Below are 26,814 nucleotides of genomic sequence, written 5' to 3' on the forward strand. Positions count from 1 at the left end.
GGTGGCCTAGTGGCAAGAAGCTACACTGCAATCCCAGATGTGCCTGGTTCGAATCCACCAGATGCTCTGCTGGAGAAGGAGGGACAATCTCCTCCTGTATCAGTCAGATCTGATTTGACAGTACAATGCACAAAAAAATAATAAAATAAAATTTTTAAAAAAAGCAAAGAAGAAACGATCTCTTAGTCCTGCCAGTTATGGTGTCTTTCTTCTCTTTAGTCCTCCCAGCAAGCTTGGGCAGCAGCCCTTGGCCCTGACCGTGGGGCAGCAGTCCCACAGTCAGCTCTGTCTTATATGGTCTCTGGTTCTCTCGGAGGCTGTCATTCCCTGTCAGACTTGTCATATGAGGTCGAGTTTTCAGAGGCTTTCAGGTGCACGAGAGGAGAATGTCCGTCTTTCCCTCATAGAGCAGCTGGTGGATTTGACTCTGCTACCGTGGGATTGGCAATGCATCTCCTGACCCACGAGGCTATCAGAGCTCCCTGCCCCGCCTGGTTAGTTAGTGCAGGAATCGCTGGTCCTGCAGGATGCGTGCTGCAGTCCCTGCGTCTCCTTCCTGGCTAGAAGTGAGATTCCCATGCTCTGCTGCTGAGCCTGCTCCGTTTAAACCTGATGGGAGGAGGCAGCTGACCAAACTTGATTTCACATTTCCAAAGAGCCATGTGATGAAAATCAAAGTCAGTGGTGAGGAAAGCCTTCCTTGACCCTGAGGTCCAGGATCCCTCAGGAGTGGCACACCCCGTAGGGTCTGCTTGGCTTTGGTCTTTACAAAAGCAGGTCACCAGGCCTTTCTTCCTTGGTGCCACTGCCAGCCTTTCAGTCAGCAGTCAGTGCACACTGTTTATGTCACCAGTGACCTGCCTTAGCTCCAGGGCCTCTCCTCTGACCTCAAGGGGACACCCGAGGAGATCTCTGTCACTGTAGCACACACTGACAACAGGAAGCCCTCATTCAAGTCAGCCTGGCTGATGGGGGCAGGGGGAGGAGCTGCACGAACTTGGACCTGGGCAGAGGCCAAATCTGGGGTTCCCCACTCAGCACAGCCTTGGAATTGCTGCAGAGATGCCAGCTGCTTCCCATGCCCTCCCCTCGGAGACGGAGGCACGGCTGTGAGCAGCTGGGGCACAGAAGCCACGTTGTCTCCAGCCTGTGCCACTTGCTTGGTGGCCTGAGTCAGGAAGTTTAGAGCCTCCCAAGAAGGTCAAAGTCAAGGTGACTGACCATTGGGTCCATTGGGCCAAGTTCCTAGCTTAGTTCTCCACTCAAAGGCGGGCCCCACCTCTGAGCCCAACCCCAGGACAGCGGAATATCCACATCTGGTCCAAGAAGCCTCTGCTTACTGGGTGAGCTGGGCGGGTCCAGCCCCCGTGGACCAAGCACAGGGCCTGACACACTGTGAGGTGGGAACGCAGGCTGGAAGGTGGCCCATGGGCTGGGGAGGAGCTGCTCTGGGGCAAGGCTCCACCTGGCTTTTCTTGGGAGGACTAGAGGTGCAGAGCCCCCTGTGTGCCGGGCTGGGGTTGAGCTGCATTCATCCTTTCACAGAATGCACTCGGCTGGCCAGCAGCCCCTTTTACAGAGCAGACAGCTAAGGTTGCTGAGGAGAGGCAGTCCTCATCCATGGTCTCAAGACTGGACTCAAACCTTGGTCTGTCTGGCACAAAAACATGGCTCTTAACTACTCTGCTGCCTCTCCCCAGGCTCCTGGGAACATGGGCCTTGGGCCCTGAGGACGTGGGCCTTTCTGTGGCAATGACGACGGGGGACTGCTGCCACCTCCCCGGCTCCCTGTGCGACTGCTCTGGCAACTCCTCCTTCTCCAAGGTTGTGGAGTCTTCAGGCCTCGGGCCCCCCCAATACGTGGCACAAGTGACTTCAAGGGACGGCCGACTCCTCTCGACCGTCATCCGGGCCTTGGACACACCAAGGTGAGTGGGGACAAGATTCCTGCATGGTTGTGCTCCGGACTGACTGACTTCTCCATCTGCTAATGAAACCTGTACAAATGTCATAGTGGTGGCATGTGACCTCCTGACTTCTGGAGGAAGGGAGAGGTGCACTGTCAGCATCAGCGAGTGGCCTGAGATTGACTCTTTTTATTTTTTTAATTTATTTTTTATTTACATTTTTCATTATTAATTTAAGTGAAAGTTTACAGAGACTCAGGGTTTCCAGTTATTCATTGTTGCACTTTTCTCCCTGTCGACCCCTTTCCCCCAATTCACTCTTCTCCTTGAAAAGAAAAACTCATTGTTATGCAGTTCCTTCCCCCAAGTCAACTCCACTGTGCAGCCTTCATTCTGGACTTTTGTAATGACAAGAATACTCCTTCATATGTCCCTTTTAAACAGTTCTCTCCCTCATTTGTTTCACTGTAATATACATCATCCTCCCCTCCTTTTCTGTCTTCCCTCAACCCTGATGTCAGTCCCATTTTACAACAGTGGCCCTATGCAATATTTGTCCTTTTGTGACTGAGATATTTCACTCAGCATAATGTCCTCCAGGGTCACACATTTTGAATAATATTAAATGAGTTCCTTGTTTTTCAATGCGGCATAGTATTCCATTGTGTGAATATATCACAGCTTCTCTATCCATTTGTTTGTTAATGGGCACTTGGGTTGTTACCAGCTCTTTGCTTTTGCAAACAAAGCTGCAATAAACATGGGTGTGCATATATCTGCTTGGGTGGCAGTTATGGTTTCTTTAGGGTATATATTCCCAGTAGTGGTGCTGGGTCAAATGATATTTCTATTTGCAACTTTTTGAGAAAGTGCCATACAGCCTTCTATAGTGGTTGCCCCATTTTACACTCCCACCAACAGTGAATAAGGGGTTCCAGTTTCTCCACAACCTTGCCATCATATGATGTTTGCTGTTCTGTTAAATTTTGCTATTCTTTTTTTTTTTAACATTTGAACTCACATTTGAACTTTATTAATTCAACGCCTAGAGGCAGAAATAAGAACGTGAAGACATTAATACAGCTAGTAGCGGAGAATATAGCATAGGGAAAAGAATTATGTAGAAGCCAGGAAAGGGGCAAAATGGGAAGGAGCTGGACTTCTTCCTAACCTTCTGAATTTATCCACTAAGGTATATTTCAGGATGATTTGTGCCTCTACAGAATCTGACAGAGACCAAATTTTGCTATTCTTACTGGTGTGAGATGATATCTCATAATTGTTTTGAGAAATTGATTCTTATGAGACAAAAGCTAAAACCTGCCTCCTCTCACTACTTTTTTAACTAGTTCTGATTCCATTCAGCCCTCCTATGGCTTGCTCTACTTCTCTGCTGGGGTTGAGAATTCATTGCAATGGCAGAACTCACAGACAGCATTCACGATTGTGGGGTTTATGAGGAAAGGAATGGGTGAGAAATGACTCAGAGTGCAGTTCTTCGGTCAGGGAAGCTTCTTCTCAGCCAGGCTAGCCTTTCTGTGACCTTGACCTCTCAGCCTCAAGGCTGCAGCTTCTTCTCAGTCAGACCTGCCTCTCGGAGAATTTATTCTCTCAGCCTGGTTTGCAAAGCCCTTTAGCTCCACTGGTAAGTGCCTAGAGGCACCTCCCTCCACCAGTTCATCTTCTGCCCCAGAGCACTCAGGGTTTTCTCTCCGTAGGCCAGGCCCACTGTGCCTCTGCTGCCGGATTCCTGGTTCTGCTGCCTCTGCTGCTCTGCTTCTCTGCCGCTGTTTGTCTCTTAGAGTCTCATTGGTCCAGGAGGTTCACAGCGCAGGGACCCCAGGTCCAAGGACACAGCGTGACTCTTCTTTCTTTTTTAAATTTTTTTATTATTATTTTTATGTGTGTGTACTGTCAAATTGGATCTGAGTGGTACAGGAGGAAATTGTCCTTCTTCTTCAGCAGAGCATCTGGTGGATTTGAACCACGCACCTCTGGGGTTGTAGTGCAGCTTCTTGCCACTAGGAACTCTTCTTTCTCGATGACCATGATGCCTTTGCTCATTTCTCCTTCCTTTCACCTCTTACAAGTTAAAAGGTGCGACTGGGGTGACTTGCTGACTCAGCTTCAGTAAGGTAGTGAGGAGGTACAGGGTGGTGAACAGGTTGAGGGCCGTGACTCAAATCACAGCCTCTGGTGAGATGGTAACTCAAGGTACATCCCACACCATTCCTGCCTCATCACCATAACATCTCCCTCCAAAAGGACCACGATTCTGGGCATAGAGGCTAAGATTCACCACATCCCGAGATGGAAGATAACCACAGGGTACTATGGCCTAGCCAAGTTGACCTAAAGCCCCAGCCGGCACAGCTTCCATCCACCTCATTTGCATGCCCCGCCCTTCCCCGTCACTGTGGAAGTCACAAGGATTATGGCTACTGTTCCTGGTCGGTGCCTTGACTCCAACTCAGAGCAGCCCTGTGTCGGCAGAACAAAGCCCTGTCCTCTGCCATCCTCGGCCATCCCCGCCATGCCCAAGCCGCTGTTGCAGCTTGTCCATCTCACTGAGGATCTTCTTCTTTGTCCTTGACCCTTGACTCTTATCAGATATCACGTCCTCTGCCAGCGACTGGCTCCTCTGAAAACATGCCCAGAGCGTAGGACGCGCAGTGCCACCACCTCTCAGGAGCACTCTGGCTGCACTCCCTCCGGGATGGGCTGGTTGGTTCTCTCGCAGTCCATGGTACACTCAGTACTCTTCACCAACACCGCCATTCAGTGCCTGTTGTCTGGTGCTGTCTGGTTGAGTCCAGCTTGTTGTGACCCTTTGTAGAACCAAACAAAGCCCTGCTGACCTGCACCGAGCTCACGGTCTCTGTGCTTCAGCTCATTGGAGCCACTGGGTCTGTCTACCTCATTGACGCTCTTCCCTTCAGTGGTTGGAAGGACCACGTTAAGTTAGTCACCGTACCCCAAAAACCATCTAGAACAGGCAGATGGCTAAATAAATCAGAGGAAGGAGCCTGGCCAGGCTACCGGAGAGTGGACAGCCTCTCCTCCACTCCAAAAGGTAATCTCCATGTGGAAGCAGAGGCCCAGCCTGACCAGGGCTCCTTCTTCAGGAAAAGCCAATGTTTCCGATTTCCTGTAAAGATTTACAGCCCTGGAAGTGCTGTGGGGGCCTCTGCTCTATCCTACAGTGTCCCAGCAGTGGTAAGAGTCCCTGGGTGATGCAACGGTTAATGAGCTCGGAGACCTTGGAAGAAAGGCCTGGCTGTCTGGTTCTGCAAGGTCACAGCCGTGGGAGCCCTGTGCACACAGCACTGCTCTGACACACGTGTGCTCCCCACAGTCACAGGCGACTTGACAGTAACCATCTGGGTTTGTATTTACACAGTGCTCAGGAAGTGTTAAGTTCTGTTTCTTTGTCCTCTCTCAACTTGCTCTTCTGACCTTTCTCAGGCCTCCCAGGACAATCTCCAAGCTGGGGGCCCTTCCTCAGGGTTCTTGTCACATCCGCTTCCCCAAACTGGTCTTGGGAGCAGGGCCTCCTGTGCCGTTAGCTTTCCTTGTGAGGGGAGAGGCAGGATGTGGGCCGACAGTGTGGGGCTGAGTGGAGCCACAGAGCAGGCCACGTGACTCTTTGGGGGCAAACACTACCAAGGGCTAAGAGGACAGCAGGCCTGAGGGGGGCACTGCGGGGTGGTGGTGGGGGGGATGACCTGAGGTTTTACAGCCGCTAGAAATGAAAAACAGAGACCAAACAGCTGCTTCGTGGTGTCGTGTGAGGGAAGGCTGATGTTATCTGGGAAACAGCTGTCCTGCTCAGCCTCCTTTGTGTCCTCCTCAAGTTCAGCTCTGGACAAAGAAGTCTGAAAACAGTGATGACTCATGCTGTGTGGCCTCTGGGCCCTTCCTCCTGGGCGTTTCGAAGGAGGCTTTCTGCAGAACGCTGCTTGTGTCTGCTAGCCCCTGGTCAGGACAGAGGGGCAGAGGGACTTTTCCCTCAATACAGAAGTTTCTTGAACACACCTGCCTTCAGGTCTAGCTAGATCCAGGGCCCGTGATGTGTCCCTCGGGAACCGCCTCTGCTCCCTTTTGGCTCTGCTTTCCTCTGGGTTGGCGTCATCCTCAGCCTCCACACAGAGACCAGGTGGTGCCAGCCGTTTGGGACTTACATCAGCCAGCAGTGCTGGCGTTTAAGGGAGGGGGGGGAAATAGAATTTCCGGAATGGATTCCCAGGGGCTCTGATTGCATCACTCTGTCCTGAGTCTGGCTATTTGAGCAGGCGCTGTGGCGTTCTGATTGGCCAGGCCGAGATGATTGGGGTGTTACCAGCTCTGCCCTAGTTCTTGAGGCAGAGGGTGAGAGTTGGGGGGGGGGTTGGCCCAGGACAATTAGCTGGAGAGAGGGGTAGTGGATGCCAGCCAGCAGGTACCACGTGCTCTGTGGGCCCAAAAAAAGTGCCCCAGGAGCCTTGAGGAGGGAGCACATCCCGCCTCCCCTGGGACCCTTGGGAGGTGTCCCAAGGGAGAGGATATTTGTAGCTGGGCGTTGAAGGTGTTTACCATGGGGTGACGTACCAAGCTGGTCACCCAGTGCAGATGGGTAGGAAGCACCGCCATTGCTCACCTGTCCTGTCTGTGTCTAGCGATGGTCCCTTCTGCCGGATCTGCCATGAGGGAGCCAACGGGGAGAGCTTGCTGTCTCCTTGCGGCTGCACAGGGACACTGGGCGCCGTGCACAAGAGTTGCCTGGAGAGGTGGCTGTCCTCGTCCAACACCAGCTACTGTGAGCTGTGCCACACGGAGTTTGTGGTGGAGAAGCGTCCCCGACCCCTCACAGAGGTACCCTGTGAGCCTGAGGTTGGGGTGGGCGAGGAGAGGAAGGCTTGGGGTCCCTGGGAGCTCCAAGTGGGGTTGGGAAGCAGCTTCTCTGTAGGGTAGCGTTTGCCCCTGGCCATTATCCTTAGGTCCTGCTGATGGTGGCACCTGGCTGACCCTGTGCTAGACATGGGACCCAGCTGTCAGTCAAATTAAGTTCATGACCCATTGAAAGAAGGGAGGTAGCTGGCAGCCCAGAGGGAAAATGCTGCGGGGGAAACGTGGTGCTGGTCGGCGAGGGCCCATATGGTCACTTAACTTGGGGGTCAGGCAAGGCCAAGCTGAGGCCTCAGGGGTGATGTGCCAAGGAGCCAGCTTTGTCAAGGGCATAGCCTGTGTAAAGGCCCTGAGGGTGGAGGAGCTTGGTGCTCTTGAAGAGCCCAAGGGCCGGGAGCAGAAATGAAGCACTGGGCTTTGTGGACTTGGCAAAGGGGCCATGCCTTCAGCCTGAGTGTGGTGGATCCCACGTGATGTGGTCAGAGGCTGCTCATGAGAGCCCCACCGGGATGCCTGTGAACTCCTCCCTGAAGCCTGGCACAGGGCTAAGGTCGGGAGTCCTTACGACCCTGAGAGCCAGGCCCTCCACTGGACGTCTGTGCGCCAGGCCAAGCACCCCCCACCCCAGAGCTTTGTACTCACTGTTCCTACAGCCAGGGACACCGCCTCCCACTCCCTCACAAGACTCCTTCTGGTCAGTCCAGTCTCAAGTGTCACCTCCTTCACGAGGCCCTCCTACAACTCCTCACCCCACTTTGTACCTCTCCCAACTGGCATGGAGCTCCAGGAGGCCAGGACCCTCTGTGCCCCATCATAACTGTCCACACCTAGCAGGGCCTGCCCCATTGGCAGCTTATAGTATGAGAAAAAGATGGGGGAAGGAGGACGGGAGGCACAGAGGGGCAGAAGGAGGTGCCCAGTCTGGGGTCTGGTCCTTCTAATCTCCTGGAAAGGAACAGTGGTGTCTGGAACCCCCAGGCAGGCCCAGCAGCCACCTGGTGTCAGCAGAGGGCGGTCCAGGACTGGAGTGCAGCACACAGCCCCTCAGCAACGTGTCTTCTGTTCCCCCACCCACGTTCCCCCACCAGTGGCTGAAGGACCCAGGGCCCCGGACGGAGAAGCGGACGCTGTGCTGTGACATGGTGTGCTTCCTGTTCATCACACCGCTGGCCGCCGTCTCGGGCTGGCTGTGCCTGCGTGGGGCCCAGGACCACCTCCGGCTCCACAGCAGGCTGGAGGCCGTGGGGCTCATCGCCCTCACCATCGCCCTCTTCACCATCTACGTGCTCTGGACTCTGGTGAGTGGCTGAGGGCCGCAGGTCAGGCCAGTGGGGTCTCCAGGAGCTGGGCACCCCGTGGGCTCCAGGTCCCTGCCGGCTCCTTCTTACTGCCCCAGGTGGGAGCTGGGGCAAGGTGTGTGAGGGCCATCCTCCAAGCTCACCCCATGTTTTCAGAGTTCAGGTTCCAAGCCCAACAAAGAAACACCCAGCCTCTAGGTGACTGGAGACAGCCTTCTGCTCCAAGGTTAGAGAGTGTCACCCACAGGCCTCACTCCCATGAGTCTATGCAGAGCGAGGGAAGGGAACTAAGATTGCAAAGCAAGGATCAGGCCTGAAGCGTGGGCAGATCTCGGCCTCACCCTCCCACTTTATCCTCCTCACGAGCTGCCCCCAGCACGCTCCTGTGACCCCAGCCTCCCAGAGCTGGGTCAGAACCCGTTAAGTCAAAAGGACACCAGGCTTCAGGCTGCCAGGTAGGTTCTAGCTGCACACAACACCCCCGCCTTCTGATCTTGGGGTTCCTGAACCCCTCTGAGCTCAAAGATGCTGCAGTGATGCCCAGAATTTATACAGAGTGCTGCACTTGGGGTGCTCTCGTGGCCGAGTGGTAAGGAGTTGTGCTGCCAACCCAAAGGTAGGCAGTTCAGATCCACCAGCTGCTCTGCAGGGAAAAGATAGGCCCTCTCCTCCTGTGTGATTTACAGCTTTTGAAAACTCACACTGGCAGGCCAGTTACGAGTCAGTTCCGACTCAACGGCAAATAAGTTGAGTTTGTTGAGTTGATGTTATACTTAAGACTAGAGATTTATTTATTTTTTTTCTATAATTATATTTTATTAATTTTCATAAACATTTACAGAGATTTTGGGCTTCCACTCATTCATTGTTGCACTATTCTCTCTACCCTCCTCCCAGTTTGTTCTTGTCCAAATGCCACAGTGCTTGTCAAAGCCAGTTCTGATTAATCTTCTTTGTCAGTGTGTCCTTTGCCATTCCCTATCACTCCTCCCTGAGAGAGACTTCACCCTGAGTCATAAGGAAAAGGGGATGGCGTATTCTCTTAGCTACTTCCTGCTGAAAAGGGACGCTGTGGGTTTCAGGGTGAAGATCTTCTCTCACTACTCTAAAGGGCCCCTTTGGCAGTAGGAAACACATAGACTATTATGGAGATTGATTTTGGAATTTAGATGCACTCTTATTGATTGTGCTTGGCTGTACATGTTCATATCCTTGAAGATGTATCATGGGGGTGTTGCAACCTAGAAGACACAAATTTGACTAACAAGTTATAAGTACATGAGTCCAAAAATTATGGAAAAGTAAAAGAAAAGATTCTTTCATTGTTTTACAAACCCTCCCCCAGGTCCCCTCCACCATGTAGCCCTCGCTCTAGTCTCCTGTGATGGCAGAAATACCCAGTTATATCTCTCTTTTAAACGGTTCTCTCCCTCCTCTGTTTCAGTGCAGTATACATTATTGAACCCATCTTACTCAGTCTCTCCCCAACCCCAAGGACAGTCCCATTCTACAACAGTGGCATCATGTAATATTTGTCCTTTTGTGACTGGGATATTTCACTCAGCATAATGTTCTCCAGAGTCAACCATTTTGAATAATATTGCATGAGTTCCTTGTTTTTTAATGCAGCATAGTATTCCATTGTGCGAATATACCACAGCTTCTCTAGCCATTCGTTTGTTGATGGGCACTTAGGTTGTTTCCAACTCCTTGCTATTGTGAACAAAGCTGCAATAAACATGGGTGTGCATATATCTGCTTGGATGTCAGCTATAAGACTAGAGATTTATGATCTCCAGAAAGGTCACAAACAAAAGGGACAAATCTGCCAAGGATTGGGATTCCGGTGTGACACTTCCATGTCCCAAGGGACATGCTGCCCTCCCGAAAACATGAGCTTCCTCAGATCCCCAGGCCTCTGTTGTCAGCACTCTCACTGGCTATCCCTGCGTGGCAGGCTCATCAGCTATGAGTCGGTTCCAACTCAACGGCACCCAGCCACCCCACAGAGAGAGGGAGACACAGACACACAGAGATACAGAGACAGATGGACAATAAACAACCAAGAAATACCCAGCCAGACAGAAGAGAAAGAGAGAGTGCCCGGACGACTGAGGAATGTGTGAGACTGAGAGAGATGCAGAGAGAAGACAGAGGGACTGGAAGAGAGAGCGAGCGAGCAAATGTGTGAATGAGTGATTGAGTGAATGGATGGATGGATGGATGGATGAACAGGGGGTGCTGCTCCTGGCTATGCAGCCGGTGAAGCGTTGGGCTGCTGAGCAGAGGATGGACAGTGAACCCCCAATGCTGCTCCTGGGAAGGAAGATGACCAGTTTGCCCCTGGTAAAGTTTATGGGCTTGGAAAGCGGTGGAAAGTCAGCAGGAGTTGGAATCAACTCGCCAGCAGTGGGTTTGTTGTTGGCTTTGGGTCTTGGTATGGCGGGAGTTAGAACCAAACCTCCCCCTGGTCTCACTCTGAGACAGAAACCTCTGTTAGTTACAGTGTTGTGGAAGGGGGTGTGTGACAGGCTCTCACAAATTATAGTAGTGCATCCATCAGCACCTGTGTGATTTGTGGGTGTGTATGAGTATATAGATAGAGATATAGGGGAACTCTGGTGGCCTAGTGGCAAGAAGCTGTGTTGCAATCCTGAAGGCTCCTGGTTCGAGGCCACCATGGTTCTGCGGGAGAAGAATGGGCAGTCTCTTCACACACAGTTAACTTCCTCCGAAAACTTGCTGGAAGGTCAGCTATGGGTTGGTTCTGACTCTACGGTACACAGCAACAACAACAATAGATTTCTATCCCTTGGTGGATTTGAACTGCTGGAGATGCCCAAGCCTTTTGATTGCCACACAACACCCTATAGCCTACACCAGCCAGAGCTTCTTAACAACACTATCAGACTCGGAACTCCTTGCTGTCGAGGTGCACCTAACTCGGAGCTGACCCTCCAGTGGTTGTTCCGAGGCAGGAAGTCACAGGGGAGGAGGTTGCCCGGCCTCCCATGGATTCAAGCCACGTGCCTTTGGGATCGCAGTGCAGCTTCTTGCCACTAGGCCACCAGAGCTCCCCCGGAGAGGATAAAACAGGGTTTGAAGGCTGTAACCCTGCAAAGGCAGACAGCTTTACTCTTCTCCCATTCTCCCAAGGAGAGTAGCTGGTGGGTTCAAATGGCCACGCTTTTACATAGTAGCTACGCAATTTAACCCCTAGAAGAGAGATGGGTATGTGGTTGTGTGGGCCACTGAGTGAGAACCAACCCGCAGCTAACCCTCCAGCAGGTTTTCAGAGGCAGTAACTTGTACGGGAGGAGATTACCCATCCTTCTCCCACAGAGCAGCAGGTGGATTCAAGCCACAAGCCTTCAGGATTGTGGTGCAGCCACTTAGCACAAGGCCCCCAGAACTCCCCCTCTATAAACATACACAGAGATAGTCACGGACTCTTCTGCCGTCCTTGAGACAAAGCAGCGTCCGGTGTCTTTCCTCGTGTGGGTGTGCCGTGTTTATTTAACCAATCCCTTTTGATGGACACCAAGATTCTTTCCAATGTTTGATTTTTGTTTTTTGCCGTGAGGAACAGTGCTTTGGACACCTGTGCAAATGTTTCTCGGGCACTGGCTTAGTTAAAGGACACAGGCCCATTCATGTGAGTCCCTCCTGAGAGGCCGTATATCTTTGCTCCCACCCCTGACGCTGGGCTGTGACGAGGACCAAGGCACAAAACCAAACATGAACGTCTTGTTCCCCCACCACAGACGCCATGTCGCCTTGGAAGAACTTGGGGTGCTGGCAGGGAGCTGCCCCGGGAGGGAGGGATATTTGCAGAGCCAGATGCCACCTTTGCTTCCGGAAGTGGGAGCCCTGCCTTGTCTTTGTCCCCAGCTGGCCCTGATGCCCCCTTCCCTCTGGTCTTCATCTGCAGGTCTCCTTCCGCTACCATTGTCAGCTGTACTCTGAGTGGAGAAGGACCAACCAGAAGGTCTGTCTGAAGCTCCGGGATGCAGAGGGGTTTGGGGGCACCCGGCACTCCCCGCTCGCAGCTGGACTGCTAAAGAAGGTGGCCGAAGAGACGCCTGTGTGACACCATGTGATGGCCCAGCTGGTGGCACCCTGCAGTGGAGAGGCCGGTGGCAGCTGAGGATGTCCTAGCGTTCAGAGGGTTGGAAGAGCATGTCCAGTCCCGCATGGCCAGAACGCTTCTCGGGCCACCAGACACCAAGCGGAGCCTCTTCTGGGACCACGGGACTGGCTTTCCAGTTTTTTTGCACACTGTCATATATGACGAGGACAGATGGATGTGGCTCCAAGCTTCACACAGTGCGGGCACCTGATCTCACCCCGAGGTCTGCTCGACACCTTCCCACACTGGCGGCTGTGGCTGGCGCGTCAAGGGGCTGGAAAGTTCCAGCAAGCTTCTTGCGCTTTTCTGCCTCCGGCAGACTTGCTTCCCCGGCATCCTTGACTTTCTAAAGTTGCACTGTTTCTCCTGAGCCCACCCCAGTGAATAAAGGGAGGCCTTGCTCAGCCTTGTCAGAGACGTTTCTGAGCCAGGCCCCAAAGCCAGGCGCTGGGGCTTATGGGTGGTCAGGAGCCTCTGGGAGTTTTAAGAGCACGCTTGGCTGATTTGAGGGCTGTGCTCCAGAGCACTGGAGGAAGCAGCAGAGCCTCGGTGTTCGAGGCCTGAGCAGGTGGTGGTAATAAGGCACCGCCCAGTGAGTTCTGATGCATAGTGACCCTACGTAACAGCAGTACTGCTCCACAGGCTTGACCTGGGTGTAATCTTTACAAAAGCTGATTACAAAGCCTTTCTCCTGCCAGGCTACATCAGTAGTCTGCTTAATGATTGGGCTTAATCAGGATTCCTTGACAAGGCGGGAGCAGCATTATATATGATGTTGTTGTTATGTGCCATCGAGTCGAGTCTTTTGTGACTCATAGCGACCCTATGTAAAACAGCCCTAAACCCTGCTTTATCCTGTGCCAATCACATTGCCTCTGACACACCCATCCCGATTACCCCAGTCACTGAATCAATCCACCTTCATAGAGGGTCTTCCCCTCCTGTGTTGTCCCTCCACCCTACCAAGCATGATGTCCCTCTCCAAGGAATTGTCCCTCCTTACAACTTGTCCAAAGTATGTCAGACGAAGCCCCAGAATCTTTGCCTCCAAGGAGCAGCCTGGTTTAACCCTCTCCAGGATGAATCTGTTTGTTTTCTTAGCAGTCCACGGTACATTCAATACTCTTCTCCAGCACCACAGCTCAAAGGCAACAATTCTCCTTCTATCCTCCCTAGTCATTGTCCAACTCTCTGATGCATAAGTGATTGCAAAGACTATGGCCTGTATCAGGTGCACCTTAGTCTCCAGAGAGACACTGTTGCTCTTGAGTACTTTAGAGAGGTCCCTAACAGCAGACTTTCCCATCGCGATACGTTTTTTGATTTCCTGGCTGCCACACGTGTTTGTTCTTTTGGCAGTTCATGGTATGTTCAGTGCTCTTCTCCAGTAGCACAGCTCAAAGGCATCAAGTTTTCTCCTATTATCCTTAGTCATTGCCCAGCTTTCTGATGTGTAGCAAGTGATTGAAAAGACTGTGGCCTGGATTGTTGTTGTTGTTAATTGCCATCGAGTTGCAGGCAACTCATAGCAACCTTATAAATGAAAGACGTGAACATTTTATAACTTTCATTGTTTCTCCAAGTTCATAGTGTTTCCAGAGGCAAGCTGTTTCGGAAGTGGATGCTCCAAGCTTGTTTTAATCTGGGAGTTCCATCAAACACTGTCCATCATGGGTAACCATTATCGCATTTGACACATCAGTGTCACAGTGTTTAGCATCACAGCCACCACAAGTTACCTCTGTAGAGCAAATAGGCAACTTAGACCAAAAACAATTAAAACCAGGCCCACCTGAGGGCTGCAGATTAAAATCTCATCTTTGGCTAGGTATCATCACTTCCTGTCCACTAGGCCAACTGAGCTCTCTTTGTTTTGTTAATTGCTGTCGAGTCAGAGGAGACTCATAGTGACCCTATGAACGAAAGACCTGAACATTTGTATAACTTTTCATCGTTTCTTCAAGTTCGTAGGGTTTCCAGAGGCAAGCTATTTCGGAAGTGGATTCCCCTCCTGCTTCCAAGCTTGTTTTAATTGGGGAGCTCCACCAAACACTCTCCACCATGGGTAACCATTCTCGTATGTGACACATCAGTGTCACAGTGTTCATCTTCACAGCAACCACAAGTTATCCTCTGTAGAGCAAAATCCAGTGGCCTGGATTAGGTGCCTCTTAGTCTCTAGACTAACAATGTTGCTCTTCAGGACACTGGAGAGGTCCCTAAAAGCAGTTTTTCCTAAATGCAATTTGTCTTTGGATTTTCTGACTTAAGTAATGATGTCAGTTTGAGGACTAAGGTGTGTCTGATTCAAGCCATGGTCTTTTCTGATTACTTGCTATATTCTGAGAGCTGAACAGTGAATAAGGATGACAGAAAAAGAATTGACACCTTTGAGCTGTGATTTTGGAGAAGAGCACTGACCATCCCATGGATCGCCAAAAGAATTAACAGGTATGTCTTAGAGAGGGTGCAGCTAATGTCCTCTTTGGAGGCAAGAATGACCAGGCTTCACCTCACATACTTTGGGCATGTTGCAACGAGGTGCTATTCCTTGGAGAGGGACATGATGCTGGCAAGGGTGGAGGGTCGGTGAAGGAGAGGAAGACCCTCAACTAAGTGGATTCACACGGTGATTGCTGCAGTGGGCTCTTGTGTCTCAGGAAGTGTGAGGATGGCACAAGATAGAACAGGGTTTAGGTCTTCTGTTTGTAGGGTCTCTATGAGTTGTACTCAATTTGACGGCACCTAACTAACTGACTAGTGCCATGAGTGTTGACTGGGGAACCGAGCGAGTGGAAGTGATGAACAATCTCAACTCTTTTCCATCAATAATGGTGTTGCTAATTGGCCAAGTGGTGAGAATCTTTGTTTTCTTGATGTGGAGCTGCAGTTCATAGCACTGCAGACCTTGGTCTTCTGCAGCAAACACTTCAGGTCCTCCTCAGTTTTGGCGAGTCAGGTTATGTCATCTGGATAAAGCTGGTTGTTGATGAGTCTTCCTCCAATCCTGATGCCACATTCCTCCTTATTAAGTCCAGACTCCCGTATGTTAGGTGCCTTCATGTAACTAAGACTCATGGTGACCCTTTGGACAACATCTGAACCTTGCCTGTCTTCACCGCCCTCACCATCTCTAATGTGCTCAAGCCCCTTGTTACAGTCACCACATCAATCCATCTTGTTGGGGATCTTCCTCTCTTTGGCCGATTCTCTACTGTCACCAGCTTGATGTCTTTTTATAAGGCCTGGCCCCTCCTGACGACACGCTCAAAGGATGTGAAATGAGATTTTGCTCTCTTTACCTCTAAGCAGAACTTTGGCTGCCCTTCCTCCAAGATAGAGTTCTTTGTGCTCTTGGCAGTCCTTGGGATATTCAGTCCTCCAACACCAAAATTCAAAGGCATTGATTCTTCTTCAGTCTTCCTTAATCACTGTTCAACTTCCAGATGTATAGGAAGCAAGTGAAAACACCATGGTAATAACCTATTTAGAGCAAAGTTTGTGTGGGTATTGTGATATAGCATAAAAATCTAAGTACCTTTCAAAGGTAAAACAAAAAAAAAGGGGGCTGTCAATCTAAAGGAAGGAAACAGTAGTTCAGAGTATGGCAGAAGCCCTATCTGGGCAGTGTTGGAAGAAATGAACCATCCTGGAATAGAGTCGTCTCCTGCCTGAACTCATTCCTGCTTTCCAGTCATATCCGCTATGGAGGAGGGATCAGAGGTGGCTTCTGTTCCCACTGCAGAGTCCTGAGTCCTCCCTCTCATCCTCACTCCCTGCTGTGGTTTCCAATCCTTACTGGGCAGAGGAAACTTGGAGAGGGGTGGTTCAAATGACTAAGTGCTAGGTTATTAAACACATGGCTGCTGATTTGAACCTAACCATCAAATCCACCCAGAGGAGTCTTGGAGGAATTAAAAAAAAAATCTGCTTCCTAAAGAGAAAAACAAACAAATCTTCAAGTGAACTCTGATTCATGAGGATGCTTTGGATGTCAGAGCAGAGCTGTGCTCCAGAGTTTTCTGTGATCCTTCAGAAGCTACCCAACAACAGGAAGCTTTGTTCCTGTTGTTGTTAGGTGCCGTCCAGTTGACTATGATTCATAGTGAGGCCAAGAACAAGAGATGAATCTTACCCCGTCCTGCACATTCCACATGATCTCTGATATATTCAAGCCCACTGTTATTGTCACTCTGTCAATCCACCTTGTTGGGGATCTTCCTTTATGACACATTTCCAAGCATGCTGTCTTTTTCCCCAAGGACTGGTTCTTTCTCACAACATGCCCAAAGTATGTGTGACCAAGTATCTTCATCCTTGCCTCTAAGGAGCACTAAGGCTGCATTTTCTCCAAGACAGATGTGTTTGTACATTTTGCTAGTCCAGTTCTCTTCTTCAACACAAGAACTCAAGATATCATTTCATCTGCCATTGTCCAATTTTCAGATGCATCAAAGTAACTGAAAAGACCATGGCATGAATCAGTTGTACCTTTGTCTTTTAAACTCATATTATTGTTCTTTAGCATTCTGGAGAGGTCCTTCTTGTTGTTGTTATTGCTGTTAGGTGCCATCGAGTACGACCCACAGCAACCCTATGAACATGTCTGAACCCTGTCTTATTCTGTGCCATCATCACACTTCCTGACACACTAGAACCCACTGCAGCAGTCGTGTCAATCCACCTGGTTGAGAGTCTTCCTGTCCTTTGCCAACCCTCTGCTTTCCCAAGCACGATGTTGCTTTCCAAGAAATAGCCTCTCATAGCAGCATGTCCAAAGTATGGAGGGAATATGGAGTCACTGTACATGGAAGTGGTGGTGTTAGGTTCTGTCATGTAGGACTCACAGCAACCCTATGAACAATGGATCTGAATCCCATCCTGTCTTAGCATCACAGCTCAAAGACTTGGATTCCTCTTCTGTCAGCCTTATTCATTGTCCAGCTCTCAGATGCATGACAAGTGATGGAAATGGCCATGGCCTGAATGAAAGCCCTCTAAACCAAACCCAAATCTACTGCTGAGGGGATCCCAACCTTTTCAGGCTTCTGAGGCTGTAAATCTCTCTCCTCTCTGAGGAGCAGGTGGAGATTACAACTGCACCCTGCCCACACCTGTTCTATTACGGTATTTAGGGAAATGGTGCTCTTCACACATGAGATTCCTCATGTCTCCTTTCACTGCTTGGCTAACTCCTTTACAGTCTTCTTCCACACTTTCTGGGAAGTCCCAGGGTGGTGCAAATGATTAACATTTGGCTGCTATCCGAAAGACTCAAGGTTCACGGCCACTCAAGAGACTCCTCGGAAACAAGCCTAGGATCTCATTCTGAAAACCAGCCACTGTGACACACATGGAGCCGCCATGAATGGGCGGGGGGGGTAACGCCTCCAACGTTGTTAGCTGGTTAAGACCTTCCAGGGACCTCCAGACAAGGCTTTGGCTACAGGCCGGCCTCATTCTGATTAGATCAGGGAGGACGATGTCTAATTGCCTGCCAATCACGCAGCCGGTGCCCCCTGCCAGCCAGGGTGTGCGCCTGCGCACGGCGGGGGCGTGGCCCGGAAGAGGGGGCGTGGCCCTGGCGGGAGAAAAGCCCGCGGGAGCCGGCGGCGGCGGAGCGTGTGGACGTTACTGGTCGTGCAGCGTTACGTGATCGCGCAGGCGCAGCGCCGTACAGCTCGCTCCCTCACACAAAGCCCAGACGCGGAGAAAATGGCGGCAGGGGTCGAAGCGGCGGCCGAGGTGGCGGCGACAGAGCCCAAGATGGAGGAAGAGAGCAGCGCGCCCGGCGTGGCGAGCGGCAACGGAACTCCCGGTCCTAAAGGGTGAGTCTCTGGTTACTCGTCAGCCCGGGGCTCCTCGCGGCGGCCGGCGGCGCCTTCGCAGCTCCGGCGGCTCCGTTAGGTCTGTTGGCGGCGGTCTGCCTTCGGCGAGGCCTGGGCGCCGGCCTTTCTTGTCGGGACACCCGGGGGCGAGTGGGGAGCCGGGCGGCTTCCGGAGCACCCCCCTGGCTCGCCTCTCCTTGTCAGGAATAGGGGTTTCAGTCCTCCGAGCCGTCTCCGGCGTGGGCCGACCCCGGGGCCGAGGCGCGAGGCCCGCGGGCCCGGTCCGCGCGTGGACACGATGGCGCGGCCCCGAGCCGCCAGGTGGGTGACCTTGGGGGTCGGTCTCCGCCTCCCGCGGGGGTGGGTCTCCGCCCCCCGCCCCCCGCCCCCTCCTTTTTCGTGCCGGGGCTCGAGTTCCCGTCCGGGCAGGTGGGGGAGGGGAGGAGGTGCGCGCGCAGGTCCCGCGCGGTCGCGCCGTCAACGGCGGGGGGTGCGGGGAGGGGTCGGAGGCCGCGTGCCGAGACACACCCTCCGGTCGGCCCCGGGGACCTGCTTCCCCGCCGCCCCGGGGACCGGCCTCCCCGCCCCGCCGCCCTGGGCTGCGCACTCGGTCTTCGCGGCGGGGTCCGACCCGCTGCCGCCTCCTGTTTCCGCTTCCAAACAGCGTGCGAACGGGAGGTGGGATCCGGGCCGGAGGGGAGCCGCTCTTCCCCCCTCTGCCATGTGGCGGGGGGACCTTTTCCGTCGTTGTCTCCCCGTCCCCCCCCCCCCCCCGGTCGACCCCCGTCCGGGTTTTCCAGGTCGCCCGCGGGGTCCTCGGGGTTTGAAAGTCGCGTGGACGGAGCTGGCGGAGCGCGAGCCCCGGGGAAGCCATGCTGGGAGGTCATCGGCCCCGGAGGGGAAGGAGGCCGCGACGGGAGCGGGTTCTAGCGGGGCGCGGGCTGCGGCCGGGAGCGGGCTGCGGGTTCCGGGCCGCGGGCGGGAAGGGCGCGGGCCCGCTCGTGTTTCCCTCCAGTTTTTCCAGGGGGAGAGGCTGAGATTGCAGTGTCGTTATGTACAAGATGTTGGGGGCGGGGGAAGCACCCAGGGCGACGGCCCCGAAACTCGCTGCTTCGTGGAGCCGATTGGGGGCAGGCTCTCGATAAGGTTTTCCAAGCTGCGTGCAAAATTGCTCTGGTGGCCGAGTCCCTAGCACGTGGCGCTGCTAGCCCCAAGGTGGTGCCGCTCTTAGCGTTCGAATCCACCCTCTGCCCCACGGGAGAACGCCAGGCAGGCTCTTCCTGGGCGATTGACATTGTTGTTGTTATGTGCCATCGAGTCGTTTCCGACTCATAGCGACCCTATGCACAACAGCTCTAAACCCTGCTCTATCCTGCGCCAACCGCACCGCCTCTGACACACCGTCCCGATTACCCCAGTCACCGGATCAATCCATCTCATAGAGGGTCTTCCCCTCCTGCGCTGTCCCTCCACCCTCCCAAGCATGATGTCCCTCTTCAAGGACCCTAACGATTGACATTACAGCCTCGGAAAGCCGCCTTCCAGAGCCGGCGTCCATGCCCTCCGGGCAGCAGTGAGTGCAGCAGTGGACACCAGCCACGCTGTTAGACGGCAACGTTTCAGGCCGCCGCTGTTCAGGTGGGCAGGAAGAAGAGAAATCCGAAAGGGTGGCCCTAGGAAATTCAGGCAAAACGATTTTCTAAGTATTCCCTAAGCTGGAACCCTCGCACGGGGATGCGTTGTTTTGTCTGTTTTCACCATCTGTTTGTGGGAGGGAGTCTTTAGGACTTCTGAAGACTAGAGGAAGACTCTCAAGACCAGATATCTTCTGCTTTGAATTGTTTTGTTATTGTTGATGCTGAAACTGTGTTTTCAGTATCGGAAAGCATTTTAAAGGACATGGCAGAGATACTTTTTTTTTTTTAAGGGTAACATGAATTTTCGTATAATTAATAGGCCACATAGGTCCCCAGGGGTGTAGTGCTGAAGTTGGTGAAATTAAAGTCCCAAAATTAATACAGACTGGCAGCAAAAGTGAGATACTGGTACTCCACTAAACCCCAGAGGTGGAGAGTGTAGACAGCTGTTATATATGCTCCAGCTCACACAGGGTTATTAAGGTACACTTATTTTTTATATTCCTATTTTCTTTGAATGTGGTTATCACAGACTAGAATCTCACTGTAACTGTGGGTTGAGTTAGAGATTATAATATAGGTGTTACATTTTTCAAACTTTCGTTTTCTGAGCCCTGTGACAGATTCGTTGGATAGTATGGAAAACCTGAAGTAGAGAGAAGACATAGTTTTGTGGAGAGAGAAGTCTAGACAGACAAGAGTCTAGGACAGAGCTTCTGGAAAACTTTGTTTTGAAGCTTTTGAAACAAAGGGCTTCAGAAGCCTGTGGGAGGTGGAGCAGGGAAACATTTACAGTAAGGTAGTTTATTCAGTGCTAGGTGTGAATGATGCTGAAAAAACGATGTCAGTTTAAAGATTGAGGTGTGTCTAATTCAGATCTTCATCTTTTCAATTTATTATGCATCTTAAAATTGGATCATGACTAAGGATGACATAACAATTGATGCCTATGAGTTGTGGTATTTGAGAAGAGTACTGAATATTCCATGGACTACCAAAAAAAGCAAACATACATCTTCGAGAAAGTGCACCTGGAATGATTTAAGAGGTTATTTGGAGGAGGACATTATGCTTGAGAAGGTGGAGGGATGGCAGAAGAGAGGAGGGCTGAGTGACATTATCCCTGCAGCAACAGTGTATTAAGGATAAAGGCTCAAGAGGATAAGGCAGCATTCAGATTCATTGTTCATAGGAGCCCTATGATTGAGGGGAGTGGTGGGGTGCACAGAGCAGGCGCACTCCATCCCCTCCTTCTAGTATTTTAAAGGTAAGGTGTGTTCCACCTCCAGTAAGAAGAGGAGGAGATAAAATGGTTGGAGAGAGAGGCAGAGACAGTAGATTTTGGGATATGCTTTGCATATTTAGAAAAGACTGAAGGTGCTGTAATATTTAATGCTATAGTGCTTAGCGCCAGCTTTGAAGTCATTGAATTCAGGGTAAGGAATTTTTATTACTTGCCAAGTGTTTATTTTTTCTTTTTAAAAAGTTGTTTTGGATTTTTTTTGGTTTTTGTTTTAATTTTTGTGTGTATATGTGCGTGTACCATCATCTTGGATCTGACTGGTACAGGAGGAGATTGTCCCTCCTTCTCCAGCAGAGCATCTGGTGGATTTGAACTGTGCACCTCTAGGATTACAGTACAGCTTCTTGCCATTAGGCCATCAGAGCCCCCTTTGTCGAGTGTTTCTGAAGTGAGAAAATGGAATCTTGCTCCTTCTGACGTTGTCTCTTAACCACAGCATGCAGGAGACAAAGGAGATTGCTCAAGACTCCAGGTTGGCCAGCTTGTTTTTAAAGTTACTGGTTCTGAGAAGAGAGGTGGTTCTACTTTGAGATAAATCCTGATTTAGAATATATTTAGTTAAGGAAGAAATCACTAATTTTAGAAGACTGTAAAGGCTTACGTTGTGTGAAATTAATTATACTGTATATTTAAAATCCACTCGTTTACCTACTCTTCATTAATTTTGTGGCCGAATCAAGAAACAGCTGAATTTGTTATTTTATAAACATTTATTTTAAATAAATTTCCTGGAAAATAGTGTGGATTTTACAGTTAAGAAGAAAATTTAAAATTGGGATACTCAGAGGCCAGCCTGATTCCTAGGTGTGTGTTGCTGTTTCCATAGTACTTCCAGTACTCACAGAACAATCATTGGAATGGCTTTTGTTTATGCCAGCTTTTCTATGCTTTATAAGGATTTTTGGCTTTGTTTATACTTTTTTAAAAGTGATTGTATGAGTGTGTGAGGCGCATTTGATGGGGAGCTCAGGATTAGAATGGTGCTCTCTGAATTATTTCAGTGCATGCTGTCCATCAAATTTTAACTTCTGCTTTGCTCTTTGATTTTATTCATGACTAGGGAAAGAGAGAGTAGTCTGCAAAGATAATACTTAGTTTGAGTTCATGGGCTAAGTTTTTCCTTAACTGTTTCGGTAGTCAGTCATATAAGCAGTGTGTTAAAAACAGAATCTTCAGTAGTCTGTACCAGTGTCTAGGATGCCTCACCACATCCTGGTCGGATTGTTGTAAAGCCTGATCAGGATATGCAGTGTTACAGCCTGGAAAGTAATCACTCTTCTACTCCCAAGGAAAACGAGTACTAAAGTATATAATTGTCAGCTAGTTTTTGCCAGGAACTAGTCAATGTAGATACTAATCTCAGTTTCCAGGTGAAGGGCATGAGTCCTAGAAAAGAAATGGTGGTAAGAGGTGATCCTAAAACTTTAGCTTTTCTTTATCATTGCTTCTTTATATACTTTGTATTTAAAGTTTACCAAACTGCTTTTTGTCTATGCTAATATTTGTTGATTCTACAGCTTTGTGCTGTAGCTATGGCTACATGTTCTAGTGTTTCTGGTAAAGAGCTAGCATAGTAGAGCTTGAAGCAAAGGCAGGATAGATGTGCTTCTGAAATAGTGCTATGAATAGTGTCCGCTACAGTTTGAGTGCATCAGAGGAGCTCAGGAGTTAAGGATTTCAGTGCTAAAATCCTTTGCATTAAGGATGTTTCTCAAGACGGTAGAGGGAGGAGCAGTCTGTCTCTGAAGAGATAGGATATAGATACTTCAGGGTGTGATTTTTAAACAACAGTCATCTTTGAATTGAGAAACTCTGAATAAGGAGAGATGTATGTATGGGAATAGTGGCCCAGAAGAGAGCTCGAAATCACATGTTGCAGCATGACTGTATCAGTGCTTTTGTGGAATAAGCACTTGTTAATTGTCTTCATATATAGTTTTTAAACACTTTAATGACTAGGAATATACTTAAAGCTATTCTAGGTTTGTTTTTATCAATACATTATGAAGTAACAGGTTAATACAAGTCAAGTTAATGGACCAGGTTTAAAATAGAACCAATATACTTGTTAAGTGCTTTTGAGTCTATTACAACTACTCATGAGTCATACGAATAACAGATCTAAACCATGTCTTTTTATCCTGTACCATCCTCGCCATCTTTGACAATCTCAAACTTGTTGTTGCAGTCACTGTGTCACTCTATTTCATTCAGGATCTTCCTTTCTTAAGCTTGATGTTGACTTCTCTTGGCATTGTGCTCAAAGTATGTGAGATGAAATTTTTGTCTTTGAGGCAAATACCACCCCTCGGTGGTATATTCAGTTCTCTTAACACCACAGTTCAAAGGCATTGATTCTTCTTCAGTCTTCCTTATTGTCCAACTCTTATATTTATAGGAAGCAATTGAAAACACTATAATTTAGATCGGGTAACTTGGTCTTTAAACTGACATTTTTGCTGTAGCACTTTAAACAGGTCCTTGAATAGCCCATTACATCAGTGCACCATATTTTTTGATTTCTTGATTGCTGCTACTATGGGTGTTCATTTTGGATCCAGGGGAAATAAAATTGTTGACAGCTTCCGTTTTCATCTCTTGGGATCCCTCCTGGGCTCAGGATGTCCAGTGTTTACAGACTCTTGAAACAGGTTTATTGAAGTGTAATTGAGACAGTCAGCTGACTCATTTAAAATATCCATTTTGTTAAGTTATGGCATGTGAAACTGTTACCACAGTCAGCAGTGAATATCCATCACACCCACCCCCAAGTTGCCTCTTTGTAGTCTCTCTGACTTCTCCTGTTCCAACTTTCCACCAACCATTGGTCACCTTCCCATCAATATAGATTGGTGGTTGTTGTCATGGTGATTTTTGTCCTTTGAAAGTTTTTTTTTCCTTAGCTAGTTCTTATTTTTATTTATTTATTTATTTTTAATTTTATTGTTTTTGTGTGAGTGTACCGTCAGATCTGACTGGCACAGGAGGAGATTGTCCCTCCTTCCTCGGGAGAGCATCTGGTGGATTTGAACCATGCACCTCTGGGATTGCGGTTGCAGCTCCTTACCACTAGGCCACCAGAGCTCCCCTTCTTAGCTATTTCTTGACGATGTTTTTGATGGTCATATTCATAACTAGGATGGAGAAAGTAAGAGTGCCATTGCTTCTTGGGACTAGAGACCAGAGAATTTGGCCAAGTAGACATGCGTGGCATAGCCCTTAAGAACCGAGGATTATTTGGTGGAAATAGTAAGGAGGTTGAGAAACCCTTGCCACAGATTGTTAGTTTGTTACAGTATGGTCTTTTGTATTTGACCAGTCTAAATTTAGTCTGGGATCTGTTTTGGGTAAAATTTTTTAGGTAACTCAAACACGTGGCTAACTCAATTTTCAGATAGGCAGTAATTCTAAATCAAAATGCCTCTCCACCTCCCCACCCTCCATGGTAAAATAAAGCTTTTCTAAAACGCAAACCTTGTGTCAGAATTTTAAAAAGAACTCTTTATATTAAAATACTCCAACATGGGCCCTCTGGGAATCCCTAGGCTAGATAGTTGATCTTAATTCTATGCATTTGTGCTGAAATTTTTCTCATTAGCATCTATCAGGAAGAGTGAGAGACTCACATATTGTTTGGCTGTGTTTGATGTAGGGCTTTTTTAAAATTTTTTATTTATTTTTTTTAGGGCTTTTCTTATGGAGCATCAAACAGGTGGCCTGTGTGATAGTTGTATGTTCCCTTTGGGATTTGCTTTGTGGTGTGCAGCTTGACTGAAGAAGGTCTGTTGTAAGATTTGGTATACCAAATTTTAGAAAAGTGTTCTCAGTGTCAGGATTGGTACTTTTCAGGCTTGAAATCTGTTGACAACACACAGACACACCTGGATATAGTGCACTTTGCGGATGCTGTGTTTATAAATTGAAGGTTTATGACAACCTTAGATTAAGCAAGACTTTCACCTGCCTTTCTACTAGGAGTTGAATTGGGTGTAATTCTCATTAGGATGAAGCCTATACCTGCACAAAGACTCAAACCATTGGTTGGGTTCTTGGTACCTTTTTACATTGGATATGGACTAATTTAAGAAGGGAAAAGAAACAATCCCCAAGAGGTTTTAAGAGAAGTTCCACCATTTGATGTTTAAGTAACCTCATCTTCCCTCCTCCAAAACCTGTCCCAGAAGAAAGATCACTCCTTTAATTACATATAAAAATAGTCTTGTTTAGCAGCACACTATGAAACTGCAATGCCAGAACTCCTTCTGTAGATGTAGCATGTCTTCAGGTGATTTTGTTGTTAGTGTTATTGATTCCCCCCCCCCCCCCCGTTTTAGTCATAAATCACTAAGACTTGTTCTTGAACCTATAGTTTAGAAGTGGGATAGAATACAATGCTTATGAATCAGAGGAGTCAATTAGTGTCCAAGAGAATCTTTTTGTGGCCACTGGCTTTACACTTAGTCTTCATCAGCTCTCATGGATGCCTGCCTGTCACAGTTTGGGCAGTTCACAAAGCAGCCCTCTCCAGCCATGGCAGAGTTCTGTCATGGTGCGTCCAATGCTGCCTTGTGTTCTCTGGACCTCTGCTCCTAAATGACTCTGCTTAGGAATTTGCATTTCTGAAACATTTTCTTGTCTTAGAACAAAGTTCGTAGAGTTTAGGAATGGAATATTGACAGGAAGGAGGCACAAAGGGAGTGTGTGAGAGCAAAGGGTGGGGCAGAAGGGCTTTCCTCTTTCTTTACCAAAGGTGGGATTGTTTGGACCTCAGGTTTCTGTTTTCTAAGTTTCACAGCAGCCAGAAACTATAGAGAATAGTTTTTTTCCTTATCTAGTCTGACTCAAAGCTGATCCTGCTGGGGTATTCAGAGGCAGTAAATTACACAAGAGGAGATTGGTCATCTTTCTCCTATGGAACAGCTGGTGGATTCTAACTAGGTGCCTTCAGATTGGCAGCACAGCTCTCCATAGTACTAGACCCCCAGAGCTCCAATCTCCTATTTCTGTCCTAGGAAATACTGTAAATAATCCCTTGTCTGTTCAGTCATGGCATTAAAACACTATAGGTAGGAATTTGGTACCTCATGCTAGTTACAGTTTCATGGGAAAGCATGGAGAATGTACTTTTTGTTAGGAATATTTTGAGGAATACAGTTGTAACTCTGCCATTACTTAAGTCAAAACCAACATTTATCTTTGTTAAATGTGATGACTTTGTAGAGAACTATAAACTTGGAAAATCAAATACTGTGTTTTATGTTATTGCTAACATATGAATCCCTTTTCCCCCCCTCTCTCTTTGAATTCAGTGAAGGAGAACGACCTACTCAGAATGAGAAGAGGAAGGAGAAAGGCATGAAAAGAGGAGGCAATCGCTTTGAGCCATATTCAAACCCATCTAAGAGATACAGAGCCTTCATTACAAACATACCTTTTGATGTGAAATGGCAGTCTCTTAAAGACCTGGTTAAAGAAAAAGGTAATGGTACTGGTAGTTGAGTAGGGTAAGAAGGTTGGTGTGTCATTTTCTCTGTGGCTGATTTCTTGGTTATTTTGTTGTTGGAAGCTGTTTTGGGGGAAGAGCATGTATTCTATCCCTGCTTGAGAGCCAAGCCCTCCCACTTATTTTTTTTTTTTTTGTGATCATGTACCTGTGTGCTCAGCAGGGTGATTTGTACAGTCTCTTGGCCTACCAGTAGTTTTTATGGTTTAGTTAGTAGGGCTTTGATTAAGTTTGCATAGAGCCTTTTTGTGTAAAGGACATTTTTTTAATCCTTCACATTATGTGGGAGAGGTTAAATTTTTTTTAAGCTTTTAAATTCTAACAG

General features: G+C 49.0%; 2 protein-coding genes across 2 annotated transcripts in view; both read left to right on the forward strand.

Annotated features, from left to right (window-relative positions):
* MARCH2 (membrane-associated ring finger (C3HC4) 2, E3 ubiquitin protein ligase) overlaps positions 1-12,179 on the forward strand; it is a 24,085-nt gene extending 11,906 nt beyond the window's left edge. Inside the window, exons 2-5 of the mRNA XM_006896342.1 lie at positions 1,701-1,928; positions 6,563-6,758; positions 7,880-8,089; positions 12,021-12,179. Of these exons, the coding sequence (XP_006896404.1) occupies positions 1,753-1,928; positions 6,563-6,758; positions 7,880-8,089; positions 12,021-12,179 (741 nt within the window). The 5' untranslated portion in view covers positions 1,701-1,752. The remainder of the gene's footprint in view (positions 1-1,700; positions 1,929-6,562; positions 6,759-7,879; positions 8,090-12,020) is intronic.
* Positions 12,180-17,927: 5,748 nt separating this feature from the next.
* HNRNPM (heterogeneous nuclear ribonucleoprotein M) overlaps positions 17,928-26,814 on the forward strand; it is a 35,966-nt gene continuing 27,079 nt past the window's right edge. The window contains 2 exon segments of the mRNA XM_006903748.1: positions 17,928-18,046; positions 26,296-26,465. Of these exon segments, the coding sequence (XP_006903810.1) occupies positions 17,934-18,046; positions 26,296-26,465 (283 nt within the window). The 5' untranslated portion in view covers positions 17,928-17,933.

The sequence above is a fragment of the Elephantulus edwardii genome, unplaced genomic scaffold (genome assembly GCF_000299155.1).
Source record: "Elephantulus edwardii isolate Elephantulus edwardi_28Jun2011 unplaced genomic scaffold, EleEdw1.0 scaffold00185, whole genome shotgun sequence".
NCBI lineage: Eukaryota > Metazoa > Chordata > Mammalia > Macroscelidea > Macroscelididae > Elephantulus > Elephantulus edwardii.